This window comes from Oncorhynchus gorbuscha, linkage group LG23 (genome assembly GCF_021184085.1).
Source record: "Oncorhynchus gorbuscha isolate QuinsamMale2020 ecotype Even-year linkage group LG23, OgorEven_v1.0, whole genome shotgun sequence".
Taxonomy (NCBI): Eukaryota; Metazoa; Chordata; class Actinopteri; order Salmoniformes; family Salmonidae; genus Oncorhynchus; species Oncorhynchus gorbuscha.
In genome coordinates, this window is record NC_060195.1 from 54,455,007 (window position 1) to 54,482,824 (window position 27,818).

Below are 27,818 nucleotides of genomic sequence, written 5' to 3' on the forward strand. Positions count from 1 at the left end.
AGCCAGCTGCTCTGCTCTGTACTGTAGGAAACCAAGCTGCCCTCAGCACAGAGCAGCACTCCCCTGGCACAGCACCAGCATTTACCTAACCTTACGGAGATGAATCAAGAAACCGAGCCATGTTTACATAAGCTAAGTGTCTTCAGGCACAAATCCACCATCCACAAGAAAACACCCTTCAGGTTAGAGGTAGAGAGGAGACTCAGTGACATTAAGAAAACATTGGCTTCATCCCAAATGGCACTCTATTCCCTATAGAGTGCAGTGTGCGCTACTTGTGACCAGGGGCAATAGGGCTTTGGCAAAAAGTTGTGCACTATGTAGGCAATAGACGTAGCCAAAGAAACATTCTCCTCTTGGCTGGCTGGAAGAAGTGTGTTTCGTGATGCTTTGTACTGTTATATGAGCGAGAAGAAGAGAATGGAATCCTCTGAGTTCACTGACTGGTTACATGTGAAGTGGTGTGGTCATGAATATACATGAATATACATGAAGCCCAGGGAGAAGTGACAGATGGAGGGATGGATGGATGGGTTAGTGTTGTAATACAAGGTGCTAGTGTGAGTGTATCTTGGTTGGGTTGCAAATAAGAGAGAGAGATAGAGAGTGAGAGTGGGAGGGAGGGAGAAATCCTGAGATTCTCCATCACCCCCCCACCAATTGTTTCTGTCTTACCCCAGTTTTTATGAAGCAGCCAAGTATGAGCGCTTGGGTCTCAGCCAACTCCTGGAACAATGAGAGGCTTTGTGTCACTACCTGATGCTGTCTGTCTGGCTGACTGCTAACTGCCTTCCTCAGCAGAACAGGGAGGAGCGGGAGAGGAGGTGTGTGTGTCTCGTGTTCTGCGGTGTGAGTGTGATGACGGGTCATGGTGTGTGTGTTGGCTGCAAAACGATTTTGATGAACAAGATCTAGGAGTGGGAGGTGTCGTGTTGAGTTGTGAACAGCGTGGGTGAAAATGTGTGTGATGGAAAGGAGTGTGTGTTTCGAGGTAGAGTGTTGATGCAGTAACGCAGGCTGGGAGGTTGTGTTGACTAGTGGAGTTTGTGTTTGTTAAAAGTTGTTAATTAATGTGTGTGTGCTTTGTGTTGCATCTGTGCATGTGTTTGTGTGCTTGTGCAACGTGCACATGTATGCGTGTGTGTGTGTGTGTGTGTGTGTGTGTGTGTGTGTGTGTGTGTGTGTGTGTGTGTGTGTGTGTGTGTGTGTGTGTGTGTGTGTGTGTGTGTGTGTGTGTGTGTGTGTGTGTGTGTGTGTGTGTGTGTGTGTGTGTGTGTGTGTTTGCTGCTGAGTGCAGTTGAGTGGGAGCTGTGCCAAGTCTAACAGGGGAAGTGAGATTGAGTACAGAGTACATCTCTGCCCAATCCCCTCGCCTTTCCTTCCTTCGCCTTGCGTGAGGAGAAGGCGTGCAAACTTTCAACCCTGGCAGTCGAGATTGAAGTTTTGGGAAAGGGAGAGTGCAAGAGAGCACAGAGGAGGGGGAACGGAGGGGGACGGCGAGGGGAAGTGGACAAGGGGGTGGGGGAGGGGTTGGGGGTGGAGGGGCGGATCAGGGTAAAGTGTTTGGTTACACAAGGATATGGAGCTTGGTAATTAACATCAGCAGGGAACCAAATGGAAGATCCACTTGCCAAGAAAAAGACTGCCCTCTTATTTTCAGGCTGCTTTTTCTGCTTCAGCCTGTGGTCGGGTGGGCAGGAGAGGGAGAGACCAGGGAGAGCGAGAGAGAGAGACCAGAGAGAGCAAGAGAGAGAAACCAGAGAGAGCGAGAGAAGGAGAGAGAGTTACCAGAGAGAGCAAGAGAGAGACCAGAGAGAGAGAGAGCGAAAAAGAGAGGGTGTGTTGAAGGTAGAGAGGCCTAGAAAGTGGGAGACAAGAACGAATAAATGGCAATGAGGGGAGAAAAGAAAATTGTGTGATGGTAGAGGGAGAAGAAGAAGGGAGAAAGAGTGAAAAAGTGAAAGAGGGAGTCTGACCTGAGTAGCCTTGCAGTGCGGTGTCGTGCCACGAAGTGATTTAGAATAGGAAACAAGCCACAGTTTAACTCAACGGCTGCCAGAAACGCGACATTAGAGCTGAAAAATGTTCCGTTGGCTTATCGAAAGTGTTGAAAGTAAACACCAGATATTAATAACTTGCCCGGAGATTTCGCCCTGAATAAAAAAAAAAACGCCCTTCGACAATGGTTGTTGCTGGGGAAAGGGGGATTGGGGAGACGGGCCGAGGCAGAGACTCTTGTGTTTAGCTTTACGAGATGTGTGTGTTTGGTTTTTCACACTCAACAGTTTCCCGTGTCTATCAAGAATGATCCACAACTCAAATGACACCGAGCCAACCTGACACAACTGTGGGAAGCATTGGAGTCAACATGGGCCAGCATCCATGTGGAACGCTTTCGACACCTTGTAAAGGCCCATGCCCCCGAAGAATTGAGGTTGTTCTGAGGGTAAAATAGGGTGCAACTCAATATTATGAATGTGTTCCTAATGTTTTGTTCACTCTGTGTGTATGTATATGTTCCACTGGATGTCATAAGGTGAATGCACCAATTTGTAAGTCGCTCTGGATAAGAGCGTCTGCTAAATGACTTAAATGTAAATGTAAAATGTATATGTATATATACAGTGCCTTCAGAAATTATTCATACCCCTTCACTTATTCCACATTTTGTTACTTTACAGCCTGAATTCCAATTTCTCTCACACATTTACACACAATACCCCATAATGACAATGGTGAAAATGTGTTTTTAGAAATGTTTGCAAATGTATTGAAAATGAAATACAGAAATATCTCATTCACATCAGTATTCACACCCCTGAGTCAATATATGTTAGAATAACCTTTGCCAGTGATTAATGCTGTAAGTCTTTCTGGGTAAGTCCTTAAGAGCTTTGCACACCAGGATTGTACAATATTTGCACATAATCCTTTTTCAAGTCTTGCCATAGATTTTCAAGCCATTTTAAGTCAAAACTGTAACTAGGCCACTCAGGAACATTCAATGTCATCTTGGTAAGCAACTCCAGTGTATATTTGGCTTTGTTCTTTAGGGTATTGTCCTGCTGAAAGATGAATTTGTCTCTCAGTGTCTGTTGGAAAGCACACTGAACCAGGTTTTCCTCTAGGATTTAGCCTGTACTTTGCTCTATTCCGTGTATTTTTATCCTAAAAAAACTCCCTAGTCCTTGCCAATGACAAGCATACCCATAACATGATGCAGCCACTACTTTGCTTGAAATTTTGAAGAGCGGTACTCAAGGATGTGTTCACCACGGTCAAAGGGATATTCTGTGTCTGTTTAAAAAAACATTTTTTTACCCATCTACCAATAGGTGCCCTTCTTTTCTAGGCATTGGAAAAGTTCCCTGGTCTGTGTGGTTGAATCTGTGCTTGGAATGCACTGCTTGACTGAGGAACCTTACAGATAATTGTATGTGTGGGGTGCAGAGATGAGGTAGTCATTCCAAAATCCTGTAAAACACTATTATTGCACACAGAATGAGTTCATGCAATTGGTTATGTGACAGGTTAAGCAAATGTTTACTCCTGAACTTATTTAGGCTTGCCATAACAAAGAGGTTGAATACGTATTGACTCAAGACATTTCAGCTTTTCATTTTTGATTAATTTCCTAAAATTCCACTTTGATGTTGTGGGGTATTAGTGCAGTGTAGGCCCGTGACGCAATATCTAAGTGTAATCCATTTTAAATCCAGGCTGTCTCCCTGTTTTTCCTCTCTCTCCACCTCAATCTCCTATGTCACCTTTCCCTTCCTCACTGCTTCCTTGTCTTTGTATTTCTTCCTGGTCTCCCTCTTCTCCCTGTCTCCTTCCCTCCCCCTGAGCTCGTCCGTGCTTCTTCTCTGGCATCACTGGCACAGGCTTTAGCTTGCTCTCTCTCTCTCTCTCTCTCTCTCTCTCTGACTGTTGGCTTTGACATTGAAGGCTAATTATGTTGTATCCATCCATTCATTAACGATCCAGACAACAGTATAAACGGACCTCCAGCGATGCCTGTCCGTGGATTGCAGTCTCTTTGGAGTGTCTCTCTCTCTCTCTCTCTCTCTCTCTCTCTCTCTCTCTCTCTCTCTCTCTCTCTCTCTCTCTCTCTCTCTCTCTCTCTCTCTCTCTCTCTGTCTAACTCTCTCTCCCTCAATCTATTTCCCTCGCTCTCTCTGTTGATGAAACAAAAATACTTGTTTGTCAGATGATTCGGGTGCTGCTGGCTCCAACCACACTTTAGCTCTGCATTTATCTACTCTGCATAAGTGGAGAGCTGGATAGGATCCATGCAGCTATAAAATAGGTATTGCTGGTGCCAAGGGGGCCTGTCATGAACCATTAATTCAACATTACCTAAACTGGAGTACAGTATTGAATCTCACTGTACAATTCCACAGAAGACGCGTAGAAGGTGTTACGTGAAAAAAACATGTTTTATGATATTGATTTACTTGTAGTATTTGAAGAATACTGAATACTGAACAAATTCTTCTCACACTAGACTTGATCATAACTTCATGGAACCTGACTCAAATGTTTTATATTCTGTCCGAACTTCTGTTTTCAAGGTCTGTACGGTTTCCTCCTAACTCATAGTTTGTCGTTAATTACTTACGTCCTTCACTCAGAATTCATTGCAAAAAAAAAAAAAACATTAACACACTCGCCGAGTGGTGAAACGTCAGGGGGGGGGGACAGAGAGAAAAACAGAGTTTGTATTTCTTTAGCAGCAAGAGGCTAGAAGTTAGCTGCTTCTAGCTCTGGTCTAGCCTGTCATTGGGGTGGGTGGCAGCATGAATACGGCCTATCAACAAGTGAAACAACGGCCCGAATGTGACATCGCATGGAGACAGGGGAATGTTAACAGAGGGATGTCTGGGCCGTACTCTGCGCTCTTCTAAAACCTTATCCCACTGCACACCGGGGTCAAGGGTCAGGGTCTGTTTGTGCAGCAGGTCTATGGTGCCCACATAAGCAGATAGAGTTCTACATGGACATGTGGTGTGAAGATAGGATCCAAATGGGATCAGATTCCAGTAAATCCAGTTATAACAAAGGCTCTTTATTGTGACACCAAAATGCAAGACCTCTCGCACACCATGTCGCTCACTCGCTCGCTCACTCTCTCTCTCTCTCTCTCTCTCTCTCTCTCTTACTCACTCTCTCTTTCTCCTTCTCCTCTCTAGATCTCTCTCTCTCTCTCTCTCTGTCTCTCTGTCTCTTCTCTCTCTCTCTCCCTCTCTCTCTCTCTCTCTCTCTCTCTCTCTCTCTCTCTCTCTCTCTCTCTCTCTCTATATATATATATATATATATATATATATATATATATATATATATATATATATATATATATATATATATATATATATATATATATATTTATATATATATTTATATATATATATCCACATATCTATCTCTTTCTCTCTCTCAGGGAAGGGAGTTGTATGTGTTTCCTCAAACAGGAAATAGCTCTGTAAACAGAGTACAGTTTGTCCCATGATCCCTCAGTGTTTAAGGTGTACTGGAGATTGTAGGAGACTGTCTGATGGTTGATTGATAATGGAGTAGTATTATATAGGTCTTTGTTCCGCTTCAACGTAGGTCCATAGTTTGGTTCATTGACCTTTAGTCTCTATGACTATTTTAGACGTACCCTAGCCTTCACAGTATACATCCCTCAAAGTCAAATCTGGACCTTGAAGTCAGTTCCACTGCTTTTTGTAATTCTTCCCCTCTAACCAGGGAATGATTTAGACCTGGGAGCTCAGGTGGGTGCAGTTAATCATCAGGTAGAACAGAAAACAAGCAGGATAGGATCTGAATACCTCTGTTATAGCCTATGGGGAATGAATTATTCCCATGTTGTATAATGTACAGTAGGTTCATATTCTGCTGTGGAACCTTGAATAGCAATGTGCAGTAACGTATACCTTAGGGTGACCTTTTGGGAACATGCCTGCTGTGACCTGTTCTGTAGAGGGTGCTGTTTATGTCACCCAATGTGGGTCTTCAAGGTCCACAGTTGCATTTGAGGGCTTTATTCTGGAGTAAATCTCTGTCCCACCTGCTCCATGACAAACCATAGCTCTGTCCCAAATAGCACCCTATTCCCTTCATAGGCAAACGTGTTGCACTACCTAGGGAGTAGGGTGCCATTTGGGATTAACCCTGATGTGGCCTAGGCATTTGCCGCCATGTCAGACCGTTATGCTACACCACACAGACGTACAAGATACCTGACCCGGTCTCAGGGAGGGCTAACTCTAGAGATCCCTTCCATCTCCACTCAAACTACATCCACTGATTTAGATCAACTAACTCCACTGAGTTAGATCAAACTACGTCCACTGAGTTAGATCAACTAACTCCACTGAGTTAGATCAAACTACCTCCACTGAGTTAGATCAAACTACCTCCACTGAGTTAGATCAAACTACCTCCACTGAGTTATATCAAACTACCTCCACTGAGTTAGATCAAACTACCTCTACTGAGTTAGATCAAACTACCTCCACTGAGTTAGATCAAACAACTCCACTGAGTTTGATCAACTAACTCCACTGAGTTAGATCAAACTACGTCCACTGAGTTAGATCAACTAACTCCACTGAGTTAGATCAAACTACGTCCACTGAGTTAGATCAACTAACTCCACTGAGTTAGATCAATCTGCTTTTCGTTTTTTTAGCACCTTACTTGTGGAATGAAGGCGCTCCGAAACTGGATGAATCGGTGCCTCTAGGGCCGATTATGGACCTTCTTTTTTTTACTGAAGAATATGTTTGTTTTCTACGATTGCTGTGTATTGGCGTGTATACAGACGTCATTCTCAGCATGACTCCCTGTCAAAATAATGACTCCCTGTGAAATAAAAATGAAAACGCTATGTATACGTAGCACACCCATAGTCCATCATCGGACAGCTACAGCCTACTCCTGTTTATGTGTTCTGTAACAAAGTATGCCACAGGACACATATACAGTCCCATGAGTGCACATGAATGAGGGCCAGAGGGGAGACAGTAATGTCTGCAAATCGCTCATTGGGCATAAGGACGGTTCATATTGAGAGGCGTAACGTTGAGATGATCCTATGCTCGTTGACCACATGGAGTCAGAGGAAGCTAAGGAGCCTTTGTGCTTACCTGGGGGCAACTGTCGGACCTTTGTCAAGCCGTATAACAAATGCATAGATACCTTGTCAGAATATCTTGCTGGAGGTACAATATGTTAAGACATATTTCGGGAGAACAAGTATGCTAATAGGGAATTGATTAAATAATTCCAAGTCACTCTTCAAAAGTGTTGTGTGAACTGGGCCTGTATACTGTATTGTACTGTACTATACAAGGGAACCAAGGGGGTCTGTATGTTCCACTGCTGAAGAGAGAGTGTTGATCTACAGATAGATAGAGCACTGGGCTCCTCCAGAGCTCTGCAAGTTATGACCTGCCCTTAAACAAGAAAGAGAGAGAGAGAGATATGAGAGAGGCTGGATGAGGTTGTGCTAGCCGGCCAGACGACGAGGCAGGCAGGGAAAACAATGGTTCAATTCAGCTCTTAGGTTTCAAAGTCTTCAAAAACCCCAGTGAATGGGTGTGGGGGAGAAGGTAGGGAGAGACAGGGGAAGGATAAGGGAGGGTCAGAGGGTTTGTAGATACAGAGAGAGAGAGAGAGAGAGAGAAGATAGGGTGGGGGAATGTAGGGGTGCAGGGGGCTTAAATGGTTTCTTTTCCTCTACTGTATGTACAGTGTCTGATGCCAGGAGAAGTTGTAGTAGAATCTCGAGAGCACTTAGCATAGAGCCTAGGGGAACCCCTAGCGGCTGAGGAGGCCCCATCGCTTTACCTCTTTATTTTAAAGGCCCGGCAAACGAGATGTACAGAGAGAGGGGGGAGAGATAGGAATGGGGTCTGTCGTTTTATTAGGGAACTGACTGGGGGTTTGCTAGCTGCTTTCCCCAGTCCAGCTGGTTCTAATTAACATCATAGGTAGTGCTACAGTGCAGTGTGAGATGGATGAAACAGAGTTGGCTTGTTTTCCTGCATCAGAATCTGAACCAGTCCAGTTGAGTTCCCACGGTGCTACTACTTCCCCACAGCCATTCCCTCTTTCTTTCTTTCTTCCCTCCTTCCCCCTCTTTCTCTCCCTCTGTTCTCCTTGTGTGTTTCCTTCGCTCACTGTTTCCTTCTTTCTCCCTAAATCTGAAGTCCTGCGCAAATGGAAAACAGCTCCGGGTTGCCCACAGAGGGCAGAGTCAGGACGTGGAGGCAGAGAGAAGCGGAGAGAAGTTCCAAGTGCGTAGACTGGGGGTATTACAGAGGAGGTCCACTGAGCATGCCCCAACACGCCCACAACACAAAGCCTAGCCTACTAAAGCATTCCTGTAATACAGAGTACTACACTTACTAGTATACAGTACACTAGTACAGAGTACTTGTCTTACTGTATATCATTATAACGTTCTTTCTAACTCAGTAACACATTGGCACTGTTTTGGAGTTGTTTTTTTTGTTGTTGCTAGTGTGAACTGTTGAAAATGACTTTTGCAGTTAACTGATTTCTCACCAGAAAGAAAGTTGCTCGGGAACCGAAGAGTTTTACAAACCAATGTGTGCTTAGCTTAGACCCCGAGGAAATCAACCGGCCGTAGCCTACATTGTGTTTCACGCATTTCGCAATCTCTAACATAGCTCAGCCGCACGAACAGAGAAAAAGGTGGGAAGAAAAGGTCGCAGATGCCTTATGTGAAATTGCAGAGTGCATCAAATCTACCTGTAGCGTTATGTTTTGCTGTAAATTATGTTAAGCATAGGAGCCGAGCGCGCCATGAGAGAAATTACAACGTTTTGGCACGGCTCAGAAAAAAAAACTCCAGAGTTGAGAAACGAACAAGTCGTTATTTAGAAGTACATGTTTATACATCCCACACACTGGAGCTCTCCTCTCTCTCTCCCTGGGCTTTGAGCGTACCATCGGGGCAGAACCTCACACGCCGCACGCACATACATACACACGTACACAATCCTCTGTCTCATGTTGTGCACAGTACTTAACTTAAACGGCTACTAAAAGGACATGCAAAAAATTACGTTGTTGTATTGTCGACTTTCTCCCAGTTTGAGTCAAGAGGTCGACAACAGGATATGGACCCTTTGTGTGGGTCTCTCGTTACCCCTGACTGGTCTTGGTATTGTAGTCCACCCACAGTGAGTGCTAAGGGCACTATCACACATTGGTTTACCTATGAAGTGCATGAAGCTCTTTATGTTTAGGTCAGCAAGTGGGAGGGAGTCATTAGTGCCAAACACCATTTACACACAAAAACGAGAGCAAAGAAAATACCGGGAAGTGGTCCAGTTTGTTAGCTAATAGGGTTCAGGTGCTGTCAAGGATGCAGTCTCGCTCTGCACGCGATGGTCATTAACTAGACGACCATACAAGAGCAAGAACAGATAGGGGAGGATGGGCTTCCTCTCTCTCTCTCTCTCTCTCTCTCTCTCTCTCTCTCTCTCTCTCTCTCTCTCTCTCTCTCTCTCTCTCTCTCTCTCTCTCCCACCTCCCTCTCCCTTTCTTACCCCGTTTCTCTTTCCTCTTTTTATCTCCTCCCAGTCGCTCTTCTCCCTGTATTACCCCCTCTCTCTCCTCCTGCTTTCTCTCCTCTCCCTCTCTTCCCCCTACCTCGCTCTCTCCTCCCTCGCCCTCTCCTCCCTCGCCCTCTCCTCCCTCGCTCTCTCCTCCAGTGTAAAGAGTCTGAGTCATGGCTCCCTGGCTCTGTCTGGGAAACATCAGCCGTTAGAAGGGGGATGAGCTAGTCACACGGCAGTCGGTGTGTGTTCCTATACTATACACCAGAGTTGGAGGGAGCGAGGGAGGGAGGGAGGTAAAAGAGGGAAGGAAAGAGTGAGTGAAAGAGGGAGCTGGAGGCGTGGTAAAGAGGGAGGTAGAGAGGGGGTGAAAGAGGGATGGAGGTAGAGAGGTACAGTACAACACAGCTGAACTGCACTATAGGTGGCTTGTATGGGGATGTATATAAGTATTTGTGCATGTAGACTTTTTGTGGGTTGAACATTTCCACTTCGGTGTGACAGGAAGCCGTTTATATTGGGTGTCATTATTCTATCTGTATTGTAGCAGTCCAAGAGAGGCCCTGCTCTGTAGTGATTAGATGTGTGTGCTTTCAGAGACACTTCTGTATACCGGTTGAACATCTGCAAGTGTATTATATAATTCACACACACACACACACACACAGCATTTTACCCTTTAACCTTTTGGCAGGTAGCTCGAACCTGGTCATTCACACACACTCATACCCACGCACGCACACACACAATCATACATACAAACTACTGTTGCCTAAGCACGTCCTCAACAAGGCATACAGAATCATCCTTCCACCGCCTGATGACATTACAGTGAGACAACAAATAAAGACAGTTTGTTTGTATCCTAAATAGCACCCAATTCCTTATATATAATGTACTACCTACCTTGGTAGGCTACTTGTTGATGGGGTAGACTACTTGTTGATTGGGTAGACTACATATCCCATTACTGTCACCCTGAGATTATATATATATATATATATATATATATATATATATATATATACATATATATATAGACCATGCTGATCCATTAGGTGCCCAGACCATCCCTGGCTCCCTGACTCCCTGGCTCCCTAACTCCCTGACTCCCTGGCTCCCTGGCTCCCTGACTCCCTGACTCCCTGACTCCCTGACTCCCTGACTCCCTGGCTCACTGACTCCCTGACTCCCTGACTCTCTGACTCCCTGGCTCACTGACTCCCTGGCTCCCTGACTCCCTGGCTCCCTGACTCCCTGGCTCTCTGACTCCCTGGCTCTCTGACTCTCTGACTTCCTGGCTCCCTGGCTCCCTGACTCGCTGGATCCCTGACTCTCTGACTCCCTGACTCGCTGACTCTCTCTCTCTCTGAGTAGATCTGGTTATAGCGGTGGGTGGGTAGATTGCATTCCCCTTGAAATTAGAGACCTTTTATGGTTCTGTTTGGTTCTACAGGAGACAAGACTGACTGGTGGGTTGACCTTCTAATACTAAAATAATGATGAGACTAGACTGCTGCCCTCTGCCCAGTGTGGACAGCTGTGGTCGGCGGACCAGCTGCCTGCCCTGGGGTGTTGAGGTGGCGGTGTGTGTGTGTGTGTGTGTGTGTGTGTGTGTGTGTGTGTGTGTGTGTGTGTGTGTGTGTGTGTGTGTGTGTGTGTGTGTGTGTGTGTGTGTGTGTGTGTGTGTGTGTGTGTGTGTGTGTGTGTGTGTGTGTGTGTGTGTGTGTGTGTGTGTGTGTGTGTGTGTGTGTGTGTGCGCGTGACTCTGTCTTACACTCTCTACTCTCTCTCCATCACTAGGTTGAGTAGCGATGGCTTGAATGTGAGAGTGCCAACGTTGTGGTTTTGAAGGGTTATGTTGGCATTTCCCCAGTATTGGAAGCATTCAAAAGAAAATATCAATGGAATATTTTGTTTTGAAGTAAAAATGACGAGAAATGATGACGAGCGTAGAAGGCGTACAAAGTGCATAGAAGGCATACGATGGTCGGTGACAGGCGATCATTAGGAAAGAAGAACTGGAGCTAGATGACTCCAAAGCCTCTGACCATAGGCTACTCTCCATAATGTACACTGGCAGCAGTAGGAATATCATTTGAATGGTAATTCAGTCCTGATGGATTGAGTTCCGCGGGCCGGGGCAGAGCTCCCACTGTACAGTCCTACACTGACCAAACCACTTCAGACCATTCTCATTTTTAAAACTTGGTGACTCCTGTCCATTTCCAGCTCTCGGGGCTACAGTCAGCCAGTCAGTCAGGACAGAATAGAGGAATGTGGTGTTGCTTTTGCTGCTATCTGACCGGCCAAGTGGCAATTTTGCGGCCTGGTCTGTTTTCCTCGTTTGGCCTCCCCTCTGTGGAGGCCTGAGTGTGTGTGTGTGTGTGTGTGTGTGTGTGTGTGTGTGTGTGTGTGTGTGTGTGTGTGTGTGTGTGTGTGTGTGTGTGTGTGTGTGTGTGTGTGTGTGTGTGTGCGTGCGTGCGTGCGTGCGTGCGTGCGTGCGTGCGTGCGTGCGTGCGTGCGTGCGTGCGTGCGTGTGGACCGGGCTGAGCCAGCCCTGCCAGTCATTCCTTTGCTGTGTAGTCAGAGCTTCACGTCAGTTTCAAGGTTAACCCCACAGACCAGGCCACAGAAGCTTGTTTGACTGGTTAAACCCAATGAACTGCTCCAAGGGTTTGGTTTGGTCTCTGTGCTCCAGTAACAGCAGCAGGATAACAGCACCACATCACATCTAGTCCTGCCAGGGCTGGCTCCCTTTACGTGGAACAGGCAACTGCTATATTGGAGTTCTGGGCCCATATTCATAAAGCATCTCAGAGTGCTTTATATATAATCATATTCATTATGATCTAAGAGGAAACATTAAGCCTAATCAGCACTCTGATGCTGAGACTCCCTGGCCCATATTCTCTTGTTGGTTCACTGAATTAAACAGCAGTCTCCCTGGTTCACACGCCAGCTACACATCATATATATGCCATTTAGCAGACATTTTTATCAAAAGTGAATGCTTGCATACATTTTATGTACCGTGCTCCCAGGAATCAAAACTCACTGTTCTGGCATTGCAAGTGTCACGCTCTACCAGCTGAGCTATGGGGTCACAGTCAAGACCCAGTCACGAGCGCTCATTGTCAGCCCAAATAGAAACACTGTCTTCTCTTCCTCCCTTAGTCATTACTGGAACAAACATGGGAAAGTAACCATACCGCATAGCCACATACTGTACATGTCTGCCAAACCCTGAAACGGTGCTCTCTCTCTTCCTCCTACCCCTCTCTCTCTCTTTATTTTTGTATCTTTCTCTCTCTCTCTCTCTCTCTCTCTCTCTCTCTCTCTCTCTCTCTCTCTCTCTCTCGTTCGCTCTCTCTCCATCCTAACCCTGATGTATGCTACGTAGTTAAGTACTCTGCAATTTACTGGGCCATATCGATAGTCCATCGTCCTTTTAAATGGTTTGCTTTTGACTTTGCATTTCCTCCAAAATTATCTCCCAACATCTGTGTCCTGTGGGAAAGGTATTTTCGGGTTTTGTTGCTGGAAAGAAACACGGTTGTTTTTGTTCTTCTCTCTCTCTCTCTCTCTCGCTCTCTCACTCGCTCGCTCTCTCTTGATTTCACTCCCTTTCTTTTTTCTATATTCTTCTTCTTGTGGTACAGAGGGCTTGATAACGGCTGAGGATCCAGAAATAGCATTAGCTGCAGCCTGTAGCTCACAACACACACAGGAAATGACTGGGCGCCCCACCCAGCCTGCAGCCGACCATACCTCAGGGGCAGAGCTTGCTCCAGGCTAGCCTGTGCAGCAACCACACACTCTAGCCAACTCCATTGTAAACTATAGCAGTCAGCCAAACCGTACCTCAGAGCCAGGGTTAGCTCTGTGATATAGCCTAATGTTTGCCTGGCTACCCAGATTCCTTTCACGCCCACAGGCATTAGTTTCTTCTCCGCAATGAGTCTGAATCTGAGTACCCCCCCGACCCTTCACCGAATGCAAATCATATTCGGGGCTGTGTGACTGGTCCATAAATTGATAGGTTGGGCCAGAGGCAGAACACACGTGGGTAAAGCATTAGCTTTGATACTCTGATTGGTTTGAGACGATCCAATCACTGTTGACTTTGTCTTGTGTATAACACCCCTCGTTCCCCTCGTCACCACAGACGATGAAAGTATGTAGGGAACGACAGAGCAACGTAAGAATTCAGTGTGAATTGTCAGGCAAGCCTAATGTAGCCTACAGCAGCCAATCTCCCAAGCTAGCTCTGTTCTAGCCAGTGTACAGCAGCCACCCTCTCTAGCTAGCTCTGGGCTAGCCAATGTACAGCAGCCACTCTCTCTAGCTAGCTCTGGGCTAGCCAATGTACAGCAAGCCATTCTGTCTAGCTAGCTCTGGGTGTCACTTATCTCTGTGATTGAAAGAATTTGTGTTGGTGAAGCAGCTCCCAGCCAGGCCCAGCCCAGCCAGGCCAAACCAGCCCAGCCAGGCCCAACCAGCCCCAACCAGCCCAGCCAGGCCCAGACCAAGCTGTAGTTCAGGCTGAGCAACATGCTTTATTGATTTAAGATCTGTGGTGAAGGAAGAGAAAGCCCCCGGCTCTTCCAGCCCTCATCAGAAGTGGCTGAGCACAGTGGGTGTGCTGTGTCCAGCCGGGTATGAGGGTCGAGGGGAGGCTACGAGTGGGAACAAGGAGGCTCTTGTTCTGGTCTGAAGCTACACACGGGAAAGGGGAAGGGGAGAGACGGGAAAGACGAGAGCTCTACGGTTCAGTCTGGACTGGAGTCTGGTGGAGTCAGTCACCAGTGTGTCTGACTCCAGTATGTACAGCTATTTGTCACTGTCTGTCTCCGTTTGTTTGTCTCCTTCTCTGTCACTCTGTCTTTGTCTGTCAGCCTCTCTCTTCCTCTCTCTCTCTCGTCTCGCATTCTCTCCCCTTTTCTCTTTCTTTCTTTATCTCTCGCTCTTTTCGATTCTGACCTATTTTAAGAAGACCACCTCTGAGATATTAGACTAATGGACAGAAATAGTCGTAGCTCATCCGGCAATTCTGAAAAGAATTGGCTATGTTTTTTTCCCCCGCAAACATACTTGGTGTCTGCTGCTCTGCTTTTAGTGGACACACATATAGATTAGAGGCCTTTGGACATCTGGAGTATGTCTCAAGTCTCCAGTTGAAACATATGACGTACACACCCGCACTTAGTCCCCTATGAGCCTCGCTCGCTGTCAGGGCTTCTCCTGGGGACGAAAACAAATGAACAAGGGAAGGAGAAAATGGAGTTAGACAAATTGGGAGGGAGGTCTTATAATCCCATCTATTAAGTCTGAAGTCAAAGTTAAGTCCCAAATGAGCCCAAAGCCAATCCTGGCTGACACACAGACACATGCAAGCAAGCGCATGCACACAGACCATATGTTTTACTATCCTTGTGGGGACCCAAAATGTATTTACATTGAAAATCCTATTTTTCCTAAACCTAACCCTAACCTTAACTCCACCTTTAACCCCTAACCCTAATTCTAACCCTTAACCTAATTATAGACCCTAAACAAACCCTTTAACTAAGCTTAAAATAGCCTTTGTTCTCGTGGGGACTGTCTTTTACAAGCCTGTACTCTCCTTGTGGTGACCTTTGAAGATTTCCGGTACCTTGTATAGGAATACAAGCCCAGACAGACACACACACACACACACACACACACACACACACACACACACACACACACACACACACACACACACACACACACACACACACACACACACACACACACACACACACACACACACACACACACACACACACACACACACACACACACACACACATACATACATACATACATACATACATACATACATACATACATACATACATACATACATACATACATACATACATACATACATACATACATACATACATACATACATACATACATACATACACAACCACACACATATACACACACAACAACAACAATAGCAGGGGTTGGAGAGAGGGAGGGAGAGCTGCCAGAGTGGCTGTAGGAAGCAGCTCTCCTTCCCTCTCTCCAACCCCCGCTGTTGTTGTTGTGTGTGGCTGTGTGCGTATATATGTGTGTGTGTGTGTGTGTGTGTGTGTGTGTGTGTGTGTGTGTGTGTGTGTGTGTGTGTGTGTGTGTGTGTGTGTGTGTGTGTGTGTGTGTGTGTGTGTGTGTGTGTGTGTGTGTGTGTGTGTGTGTGTGTGTGTGTGTGTGTGTGTGTGTGTGTGTGTGTGTGTCTGGGCTTGTATTACCATCCTCATTGGTTTGGAAAAATAAGAAGAGAAAGAGTTGCAGACGTTAGCAGAGAGCATGTCAACAAAATATTTGGGAAGTCAGTTCCATGCTGCTTTCTCCCACTGTCCGGACGCGTGTTGCTTTCAGGATTGTGTGAAGTTATGTTTCTCTCTCTGTTCTGTTTTGCAGCGACCATGAAGAAAGGCAGTCCAGGGTGGGGAGTGGAGAGAGCGGTGGGGTTCGGAGGGAATGGACCGATCACTCTAGCGAAGAGCACAACCGCCACAACCTCTGTGGATGCGGTCATGTTTTCCGAGGGAAACCTCCTGCTCCAGGTATACAGTATGTCTACTGTATGTTTACAGTGTCTGTCTGTCTGCCTGCCTGCCTGTCTGTCTGTCTGTCTCTCCCCCCAGACCTAGGCATCTCTCTCTCTCTCTGTCCCTCTGGGGTTTACCTGAGGAAGTTTAGCTGATGTGAGGGGCAAGCACCGACCTGTCCCCCAGTTCACACACACTATATGACGGCTCTCATACCTATCTACATGTAAAGAAACCAACCTCACTCCTTCCCCTCCAGTTATACGAGAAGCTATTTGTTTTACGTCTTGACATGACCGAAACTCCTCCACCTCGCCGAGAGTTAGGGATTACTGTCTCACGTTATCAGCCCAAATATCACGCAAACTGTATACCATAGATATAGAACCCCTGTATACAGTCTCGAACAAGTATGCCCGATTATAAACTCTTTGATATTTTGACAACCTCCATAGAATGATAACCTCTCGCACATGTATGTTCAATGCCATCAAAGGAGGGAAAAAGAGGAAGCGGATTCAACCACTTGTCCACAAGAGGTATATGGCAGGGTCTACAGTCAATCACGGATTACAAAAAGAAAACCAGCCCAGTTACGGACCAGGATGTCTTGCTCCCAGGCAGACTAAATAACTTTTTTGCCCGCTTTGAGGACAATACAGTGCCACTGACACGGCCCGCAACCAAAACATGCGGACTCTCCTTCACTGCAGCCGAGGTAAGTAGAACATTTAAACGTGTTAACCCTCGCAAGGCTGCAGGCCCAGACTGCATCCCCAGCCGCGCCCTCAGAGCATGCGCAGACCAGCTGGCTGGTGTGTTTATGGATATATTCAATCAATACTTATCCCAGTCTGCTGTTCCTACATGCTTCAAGAGGGCCACCATTGTTCCTGTTCCCAAGAAAGCTAAGGTAACTGAGCTGAACGACTACCGCCCCGTAGCACTCACTTCCGTCATCATGAAGTGCTTTGAGAGACTACCTGACACCCTAGACCCACTCCAATTTGCTTACCGCCCAAATAGGTCCACAGAAGATGCCATCTCAACCACACTGCACACTGCCCTAACCCATCTGGACAAGAGGAATACCTATGTGAGAATGCAGTTCATCGACTACAGCTCAGCATTTAACACCATAGTACCTTCCAAACTCGTCATCAAGCTCGAGACCCTGGGTCTCGACCCCACCCTGTGCAACTGGGTACTGGACTTCCTGACGGGCCGCCCGCAGGTGGTGAGGGTAGGTAACAACATCTCCACCCCGCTGATCCTCAACACTGGGGCCCCACAAGGGTGCGTTCTGAGCCCTCTCCTGTACTCCCTGTTCACCCACGACTGTATGGCCACACACACCTCCAACTCAATCATCAAGTTTGCGGACGACACAACAGTGGTAGGCTTGATTACCAACAACGACGAGACGCAACAACGAGACAGCCTACAGGGAGGAGGTGAGAGCCCTCGAAGTGTGGTGTGAGGAAAATAACCTCACACTCAATGTCAACAAAACTAAGGAGATGATTGTGGACTTCAGGAAACAGCAGAGGGAACACCCCCCTATCCACATCGATGGGACAGTAGTGGAGAGGGTAGTAAGTTTTAAGTTCCTCGGCGTACACATCACAGACAAACTGAATTGGTCCACCCACACAGACAGCATTGTGAAGAAGGCGCAGCAGCGCCTCTTCAACCTCAGGAGGCTGAAGAAATTTGGCTTGTCACCAAAAGCACTCACAAACTTCTACAGATGCACAATCAAGAGCATCCTGTCAGGCTATATCACCGCCTGGTACGGCAACTGCTCCGCCCACAACCGTAAGGCTCTCCAGAGGGTAGTGAGGTCTGCACAACGCATCACCGGGGGCAAACTACCTGCCCTCCAGGATACCTACACCACCCGATGTCACAGGAAGGCCATAAAGATCATCAAGGACAACAACCACCCGAGCCACTGCCTGTTCACCCCGCTATCATCCAGAAGGCGTGGTCAGTACAGATGCATCAAAGCTGGGACCGAGAGACTGAAAAACAGCTTCTATCTCAAGGCCATCAGAATGTTAAACAGCCACCACTAACATTGAGTGGCTGCTGCCAACACACTGACTCAACTCCAGCCACTTTAATAATGGGAATTGATGGGAATTGATGTAAAATATATCACTAGCCACTTTAAACAATGCTTCTTAATATAATGTTTACATACCCTACATTATTCATCTCATATGTATACGTATATACTGTACTCTATATCATCTACTGCATCTTTATGTAATACATGTATCACTAGCCACTTTAAACTATGCCACTTTGTTTACATACCCTACATTACTCATCTCATATGTATATACTGTACTCGATACCATCTACTGCATCTTGCCTATGCCGCTCTGTACCATCACTCATTCATATATCTTTATGTACATATTCTTTATCCCTTTACACTTGTGTGTATAAGGTAGTAGTTTTGGAATTGTTAGTTAGATTACTCGTTGGTTATTACTGCATTGTCGGAACTGGAAGCACAAGCATTTCGCTACACTCGCATTAACATCTGCTAGCCATGTGTATGTGACAAATACATTTGATTTGATTTGATTTAAAGCACACATATAGAGTCATCTTCCTGGAGTAAACACCCCAGAGTCCCTGCACTCCTGACTAAATCCTGAGTTTGACTCTCTCATTTCATTACCCGTGGGGCAATGCCTCTGACAGCACTGTCCCATTTCTCATTGGGGGATAATGCTAGCAGTATTAGCGTGCTGTCCCATTTCTCAGTAAGGGCTATACTAGTTCTCATTAGCATTAGCTTTATTGCTAAAGATAACCATCGCCATCTCCAGGGAGGTCTCAACGCAGACCACACACAGCACAATTCTCTCCAGTAGGGACTGGTCTAATGGAGGATGGTGCTAGACTGATTTATGACGGATTCTCTGCCTTGATAGTTTGGTAGTGCTGGGCAGTTTGTAGTTTAGTCTTAACTGTCTTCCCCAGTCGCTGTCCTGGTGACTACAGCGTTTGTTCTCTCCACACAGAGAACAAACGCTGCTCTTAAGAGACACAATTGTGTGTTGTATTATTTTTTGTATTTTTTGTAGGCCAGACAAAGATTAATGGGGATAGTTTTTTCACTGTGTGTCACAATGTGGTTGATTCACCATGCAGAAAACTTGTTCAGTGCAATCTGGGAGCATATATCGTGAAGATGTTACAAACCACGTTATCGTCTTGTTGTCCTGTAGTCTTTTTCTGGAAATAATAGTAGGTGGGTTAGAATCACTCACTATTACCCTCAAAAAGTACTTAAGTAAAACATACTTTAAAGCACTACTTAAGTTGTTTTTTTAGGTATCTGTACTTTACTTTACTATTTATATTTTTGACAACTTTTACTTTTACTTCACTACATCCCTAAAGAAAATATAGTACGTTTTACTTCATACATTTTCCCTGACACCCAAAAGTAGTCATTACATTTTTAATGCTTAGCAGAATTGGAAAATGGTCCAATTCACCCACTTATCAAGAGAGCATCCCTGGTCATCCCTACTGCCTCTGATCTGGAGAACTCCCGAAACACAAATGCTTTGTTTGTAAAAAATCTTTTCACATTTAACCTTAATTTAACTAGAAAAAATACAAAAAATCTCTTATTTACACTGGGGGGGAAATTGTGCGCCGCCCTATGGGACTCCCGATCACAGCTGGGTGTGATATAGCCTGGATTTGAACCAGGGACTGTAGTGACACCTCTTGCACTGAAATGCAGTACCTTAGACCGCTGTGCCACTCGGGAGCCCCGGAGAGACTCAATGATGTCTGGTTTGCTTAATATAAGCAATCTGAAATGACTTGTACTTTAGATACTTGAGTATATTTTTGCAATTACATGTACTTTTGATACTTAAGTATATTTAAAACCAGACTTTTACTCAAGTAGTTCACTTTTACTTGAGTCATTCTTGCAGCAGCTTCCGGTAAATCCAGATAGGCCCTTTTTTGTGATACCAAAATGCAGGACCTCTCGCACACTCTCTGTCTGTCTGTCTGTCTGTCTGTCTGTCTGTCTGTCTGTCTGTCTGTCTGTCTGTCTGTCTGTCTGTCTGTCTGTCTGTCTGTCTGTCTGTCTGTCTGTCTGTCTCTCTCTCACTCACTCACTCACTCACTCACTCACTCACTCACTCACTCACTCACACACACTCTGGTGGTCTATTGTTTACAAGATCCAGGATCCTGTGCGTGACAAGAAGCTATATTCCCCCCTGCTCCGTTGTATTGTCACATTTAACACCTGAACAAAGGAATGGCTAATTACATGGGTTGTTTACCCAAACCTCAACAAATACATAGACACACACACACCATGGCTACTTCTCCCTTCTTCAACAGCCGACCAGAATTCCTCCTCTAATTTAATTTGACTCGCTTATTGCCCCTTATCATTCACTACGTCATGGAATTCATTCTTCTTTCTTTCAGTTTAAGTTTATTTGCCCATCTTCATGTCAAATAACAAAGTGTGTCTTGTTTGACGTGTGAAGTATGAACATATGTTAACTTCATAATAATATAATACTATTAATTTCATAAATAGTAAGTTCATAGTGTTTATTTTTGTCTGACTGTGCCTCTGTGTCTCTAGGCCCTGAACGGCTTTGTGCTGGTGGTCACGGCGGAGGGATACGTGTTCTACTCCTCTCCTACTGTTCAGGACTATCTAGGCTTCCACCAGGTAAAATAGGGCCTTTTGATCCATGCTGACTGACACACAGACAGTACACCCACATCATGCATATACTGCTTATAAATGTGATATGTATGGGTTATTCAGGTTTTATGAAGACCCTATGTAGCTACATTTCAAGTCACCTCATAGCAGCCGCATCACCTAGCTAGCTAATGGTATCATACCTGTTACCTCATAGTAGCCGTATCACCTAGCTAGCTAATGGTATCATACCTGTCACCTCATAGTAGCCGCATCACCTAGCTAGCTGATGGTATCATACCTGTTACCTCATAGTAGCCGTATCACCTAGCTAGCTAATGGTATCATACCTGTTACCTCATAGTAGCCGTATCACCTAGCTAGCTAATGGTATCATACCTGTCACCTCATAGCAGCCGCATCACCTAGCTAGCTGATGGTATCATACCTGTCACCTCATAGCAGCCCATATCACCTAGCTAGCTAATGGTATCATACCTGTCACCTCATAGTAGCCGTATCACCTAGCTAGCTGATGGTATCATACCTGTCACCTCATAGTAGCCGTATCACCTAGCTAGCTGATGGTATCATACCTGTCACCTCATAGCAGCCGTATCACCTAGCTAGCTAATGGTATCATACCTGTCACCTCATAGTAGCCGTATCACCTAGCTAGCTAATGGTATCATACCTGTCACCTCATAGTAGCCGTATCACCTAGCTAGCTAATGGTATCATACCTGTCACCTCATAGTAGCCGTATCACCCAGCTAGCTAATGGTATCATACCTGTCACCTCATAGTAGCCGTATCACCTAGCTAGCTAATGGTATCATACCTGTCACCTCATAGCAGCCGTATCACCTAGCTAGCTAATGGTATCATACCTGTCACCTCATAGCATCCCATATCAACTACCTAGCTAATTACACCATCACATATACACTAAAGATAAATGTCAGTATTGTCACAGTTGAATAATTTGCTGGCCAGTTGACTTTGTTGGACATTCTAATGTGACGCCTCAACTTTGATCATCCCCATAGCATATCAGTCAAATCTGAAGTAGCAAGGCTATAATCGGAAGCAGAAGTGCATGGAGTTGAGATTCATATGCCCTCGGCTCGCTTTCCCATCACAGATATTTATACAGACCACGTTTAAATGGATGTGTTTATAAGTCAGAAATTCATCGACAAACAAACTCCAAATTCCCAGAGAGAGACCTTGACTGAGGCCAAGTACACGTTTTTAGGGAGCCTAAGGGAGAAAATGGAACAGAGAACGAGCATCTAATCACATCGCTCTCTCTCCGTCAAGACCTACGTTCCCGGCGTTTTTTTCCCATGGCGGAGCCATTAATGGATCGAAGGGAATGAGAAAACACATGAGTCATGTGTGCTGGGAACAATAAAGTGTAGCGTGACTGCCGCTTGGCACATTGGGCCCAGAAGCACTGCTTGCCCTCTGTGCAACACTATGCATGAACCCGGGTCATTGGCCCATACACACACTTAACAGTACACACACACATACACACACACACACACACATTTACAGCCAGGGGTGAACGTAAGGCGGTCCGGTATGGCATCCCGGTAAAATTCTATGATTAGGCCCATAAGCGTGTGCACACATAGGACGTCCCGGGAAGAAATTAAATTAAATTACTGGGAAGAAATTAAACATACGTTCACCCCTGTTTTACAGTGCACACACACTTATACACACACACACACACGGTGCATGGCCAGGTCACGAGCCTAAAGACAGACAGACGTTACACTGCAGGAGAGAGGCTCTAATGAATATGTTTTTTAATATGTTGATGACTCATGCTCCAAACAACAACACACACGTACGCACACACACCCACAGAGAGTCCTCTTGGAATATGGAAGTTGTTTGTGCCTCTGGACCTGGTGAGCTTTGCTCTTTAACGAGAGATGTACAACCCATCCCACTCCTTTCCCCTTCCCACAAAACATTGAATGAAGCAGACGGTGGAGTATTATGGCTTCCAAACCACTAGAGGGCAGCACCTGTTAGTTCGTATTATCAGGAGACATTTGGAAATGACTGAATCTCTTGCACTTCATATATTCCTCTGGACTCTGTACTGTAGCTGCTGTATATCGTCTTTTACACTCTTGTCTCCCTCTTTGTCCTGTCTCCCACAGTCAGATGTGGTTCACCAGAGTGTGTTTGAGTTGATCCACACGGACGACAGGGCCTTGTTCAGACGTCAGCTCCACTTCGCCCTTAACCCCAACCAGTTTGATACAGAGCCAGGGACAACAGAGAGTGAGTAATGCACTATGTTAGTACACTATTCTGCTATGTTAGTACTCACACCCTGGTTTTTTCCAACTGCCTAAGCCAGGGGTGTCAAACTCATTCCACGGAGGGCCGAGTGTCAGCGGGTTTTGGGTTTTTCCTTTCACTTAAGACCGATACAACCAGGTGAAGGGAGTTCCTTACTAATTAGTGACCTTAATTCAGCAATAACGTACAAGGACGGACACTCGGCCCTCCGTGGAATGACTTTGACACGTGGACTAAGCCAACCTTTGTGGAAAGATTTGATTTAGCTTGAAAAAACGTTTTGTACAGTTAGCTGAATATACAGGATAATAAACAGGCGGCCTAGCTGTTAAAAGCATTTGGCCAGTAACTGAAAGGTCTCTGGTTCGAATCCCAGAGACAACTTCGTGAAAAATGTGCCCTTGAGCAAGGCACTTAACCCTAATTGCTCTTGTCAGTTACTCTAGATAAGAGTGTCTAATAAATTACTAAAATATAAAATATATTTAAATATACATGTGTCTGTACCGTAACTGTGTGTACTGTAGGCCTGCAGCCTAACAACAGCAGTGACATCACCAGCAACATAGTGAGCTACAACCCGCAGCACATTCCCCCTGAGAACTCCTCCTTCCTGGAGAGGAGCTTTGTCTGTCGCTTCCGCTGTCTCCTGGACAACTCCTCTGGCTTCCTGGTACAGTAAAACTAACAGTCCAACCCCACACGTCAAGAGGCCTAAAGTCTACAGATTAACTTTGTATTAGTAGGTCGTGGTTAAAATACGACTTTTGCCTCTACAGAATGAGGCAATACTCAAAACGAAAGCTTAGTGTAGTTGTATTTATGATTTATGTTTATCCTCATGTGATCACACAGATTGAGAAGTCCCTTACCTTTCCTCCTTATTTCCCTGTGTCTCAACTCCAGGCCCTAAACTTCAATGGGCGTCTGAAGTACCTCCATGGCCAGAACAAGATGTCAGATGACGGGACCATAGACCATCCCCAGCTGGCCCTGTTTGTGGTGGCTACCCCCATCCAGACCCCCTCTATCCTGGAGATCAGGACCAAGACACTTATATTCCAGACCAAACACAAGCTGGACTTCACCCCCACGAATGTTGATACACGGTAACACTCCCATCCAGTGTTATTATTAAAGTACACTACAGTATGTGCACATCCCTTAGGGGATTCGACCATTTCAGCCACACCCGTTGCTGACAAGTGTATAAAATCGAGCACACCGCCATGCAATCTCCATAGAGAAACATTGGCAGTAGAATGGCCCGTACTGAAGAGCTCAGTGACTTTCAACAAGTCAGTTCATCAAATTTCTGCCCCAGTCAACTGTAAGTGCTGTTATTGTGAAGTGGAAACGTCTAGGAATAACAACGGATTAGCTGCAAAGGAGTAGGCCACACAAGCTCATAGAACGGGACCGTTGAGTGCTGAAGCGCGCAGCGCAAAAAATTGCCTGTCCTCAGTTGCAACACACACTACAGAGTTCTAAACTGTTCGTCGGGAGCTTCATGAAATGGGTTTCCATGGCCGAGCAGCCGTACACAAGCCTAAGCTTGCCACCATTGGTCTCTGGAGCAGAGGAAATGCGTTCTCTGGAGTGATGGATCACGCTTCACCATCTGGCAGTCCAACGGATGAATCTCGGTTTCGCGGATGCCAGGAGAACACTACCTGCCCCAATGCATAGTGTCAACTGTAAAGTTTGGTGGAGGAGGAATAATGGTCTGGAGCTGTTTTTCATGTCTTGGGCTAGGCCCCTTAGTTCCAGTGAAGGGAGTTCTTAACGCTACATCATACAGTGGCATTCTACGCAATTCTGTGCTTCCAACGTTGTGACAACAGCTTGGGGAAGGCCCTTTCCTGTTTCAGCATGACAATGTCTCCGTGCAGAAAGCGAGGTCAATACAGAAATAATTTATAGAGATCGATGTGGAAGAACTTGACTGGCCTGCACAGAGCCCTGACCTTAACCCCATCGAACACCTTTGGGATGAATTGCAACGCTGACTGCGAGCCAGGCCTAATCGGCCAATATCCCTGCCCGACCTCAGTAATGCGCTTGTGTCTGAATGGAAGCAAGTCCCCTCAGCAATGTTCCAAGATCTAGTGGAAAGCCTTCCCATAAGAGTAGAGGCAGTTATAGGCGGGGACCAACTCCATATTAACGCCCATGATTTTGGAATGAGATGTTCGACGAGTGGGTGTCCACATACTTTTGGCCACGTGGTGTATATCTAACGATGGCGTTATTCCTTTGTGTGCATTATAACATTGACATTAATTTCTAAATGATTTATAAGCATTTGTGATGACTTATTCATGAACGTCACTATGAATAGTAACCACAAACTGTAGAGAACCCCCCAAAAAAACAGAGTAATTATCGAGCGTTTCTGATGTTATTCCTCCTGTGCGTTATTGTATGTCAGAGGGAAGGTGGTTCTGGGCTACACTGAGCTGGAGTTGTGTATGAGAGGCTCTGGATACCAGTTCATCCACGCTGCTGACATGATGTACTGTGCCGACAACCATGTCAGAAGTAAGTCGTTATCACGTTTCCCAATTAATATTACGACTTTTCTCTTTGGAGGTTTGAATTAACTAACGAGTGATTGAACGGACGAATGAACGAACGACTGAACTAACAAATGGATTAAACAACGAATGAATGAAATGAACAAAAACAAACGAGTTCTCTGTATTTGCTGTACCCTTCCCTGTTGTTGACAGTTCCCTCGTGTCTGTTTTCCTCCTTAGTGATAAAGACAGGTGAGAGTGGTCTGACTGTGTTTAGGCTTCTGGCCAAGAATGGTGTGTGGGTCTGGGTTCAGGCTAATGCCAGACTGATCTACAAGGGAGGGAGGCCTGACTTCATCATGGTCAGACAGAGACCGTTATCGTGAGTAGAGTCATTATCTGGACAATCCAATCCAAGATTACTCTGCTCTGTACTCTGCTGTACTCTATTCTATTTTGTTCTAACACTCCTTTTTATCCCTCAAGAAATAAGGAGGGTGAGGAGCAGCTTCGCCAGCGGAGACTCCAGCTGCCCTTTAACTTCGCCACTGGGGAAGCTGTTCTCTACGAGGTGGGCCTCTCTCTGGACGTAGCTGACGTTCCAACCCAGAGCAAGGGCCCTAAGATCAGGAAGATGGCCGAAGAAATGGCCCTTGACCCCGACTCCCTGCTGGGCTCCATTCTGAAGCAGGACCAGTCCGTCTATATGCAGGTACAGCAATTTACTCTGTTGTACCGTATTCCCTACATTATGCACTATGTTTGACCAGGGCCAATAGGTCTCTAGTATACTATGTAGGGAATAGGTTGCCATTTTGAGCACTGACAATGTGTCAAATAATCCCGTAAGGGATGGGTCGCTAAGGATGACTTGACACGGAAAGTATTTTATTCATTTAATTTATTCATCCATACAGACCAGCCCCAGCGAGCCCTCCAGCGAGCCCCCCAACCCTCAGGAGCTGTGCTCCTGGGAAGACCAGGCCTTCAGCAACAGCCACGCAATGGCCAACGTGCCTGGTGATTCCTGGCAGTCCCAACACCACACTGTGCCCAAGCCGGACGCGGGCATCAGGGAGGTGTCCACTGTCCACGACCTGATGGAAACACTGCAGCAGATCATCGGGGACAACAGCCTGTGTTCAAGGTTTGACTTCTACCATAAAATAAATAATAGAAATGAATAAAAAACAATAGTAGATTATAAAATTGAAAGGTGAAGGTAGTTGCTTTGTCTAGCAACACTATCACAACTATAGCAAGTACGTAGGTTTTGTGTGTCAGAGTGCAGTATTTATTTAGTTGCACAGCACAAACGTTTGTTAGCACGTTTCTCACGCTGGCTTTAGCCACAGAGGGAGCAGGCCTGCCTAGGCAAGTGTAGGTGGGTTGCCTAGCAACGTGTGCCTGGAGGGAGTCAACTTCTGCATAGCGCCACAAATTTGTGAATTTGCTCGGACCGAACAGCTAACATGACAGCTAAAATAGCTTTGAAAAAATATGTTTTCAGCTAATAGGGAGAAGTATGTAACTATTTACATATAATGAAAATGTGGGTACATTTGTGGACAGAACTTACTCAACCTTTCATTTGTTTTACTTCATCAACTACCGCAACATATTTTCCTCACTAACAAACTTCTAATCTTCTTCCACTAGATGCATCATCATACTTCTCTCTCCAAATTATAACCTAAAACATTTCTAATTCCTTATGATTAAAAGTGTAGTAGTCTTAGTGTAATTATTTGTGATTAAATATGTGCCCCACAGTCCAAAGTAATGAGGTTGACACAGTCTATCAAAGTAATCAGACCAGATATTTTAATAAATTGAACTTCGAATATATTTCATCGCTTCACTTGAGTAAAATGTTTAAACTTCTTGTACTACCACAAGAAGCAAGTCTACCTGTACTACCTGAAGCAAGTCACACAATTTTTGTTCATGGAAAATTACCATCTATTTTCTATTATTTATTGTATCTATTTCAAAAAAAATAGGGGAAGCACATTATATTGTATTGCTATACTATAGCTTGTATGAAATGTGCTATACAAATAAAGTTGGATTT

General features: G+C 45.5%; 1 protein-coding gene across 1 annotated transcript in view; it reads left to right on the plus strand.

The window, feature by feature from the left end:
* Window positions 1-27,818, plus strand: part of LOC124011525 (aryl hydrocarbon receptor-like) — an 83,102-nt gene that overhangs the window by 45,401 nt on the left and 9,883 nt on the right. Inside the window, exons 3-11 of the mRNA XM_046324975.1 lie at window positions 16,053-16,198; window positions 20,832-20,921; window positions 23,081-23,204; window positions 23,753-23,898; window positions 24,132-24,334; window positions 25,657-25,766; window positions 25,985-26,126; window positions 26,231-26,456; window positions 26,662-26,891. Coding sequence (XP_046180931.1) covers window positions 16,053-16,198; window positions 20,832-20,921; window positions 23,081-23,204; window positions 23,753-23,898; window positions 24,132-24,334; window positions 25,657-25,766; window positions 25,985-26,126; window positions 26,231-26,456; window positions 26,662-26,891 — 1,417 coding nt within the window. The remainder of the gene's footprint in view (window positions 1-16,052; window positions 16,199-20,831; window positions 20,922-23,080; window positions 23,205-23,752; window positions 23,899-24,131; window positions 24,335-25,656; window positions 25,767-25,984; window positions 26,127-26,230; window positions 26,457-26,661; window positions 26,892-27,818) is intronic.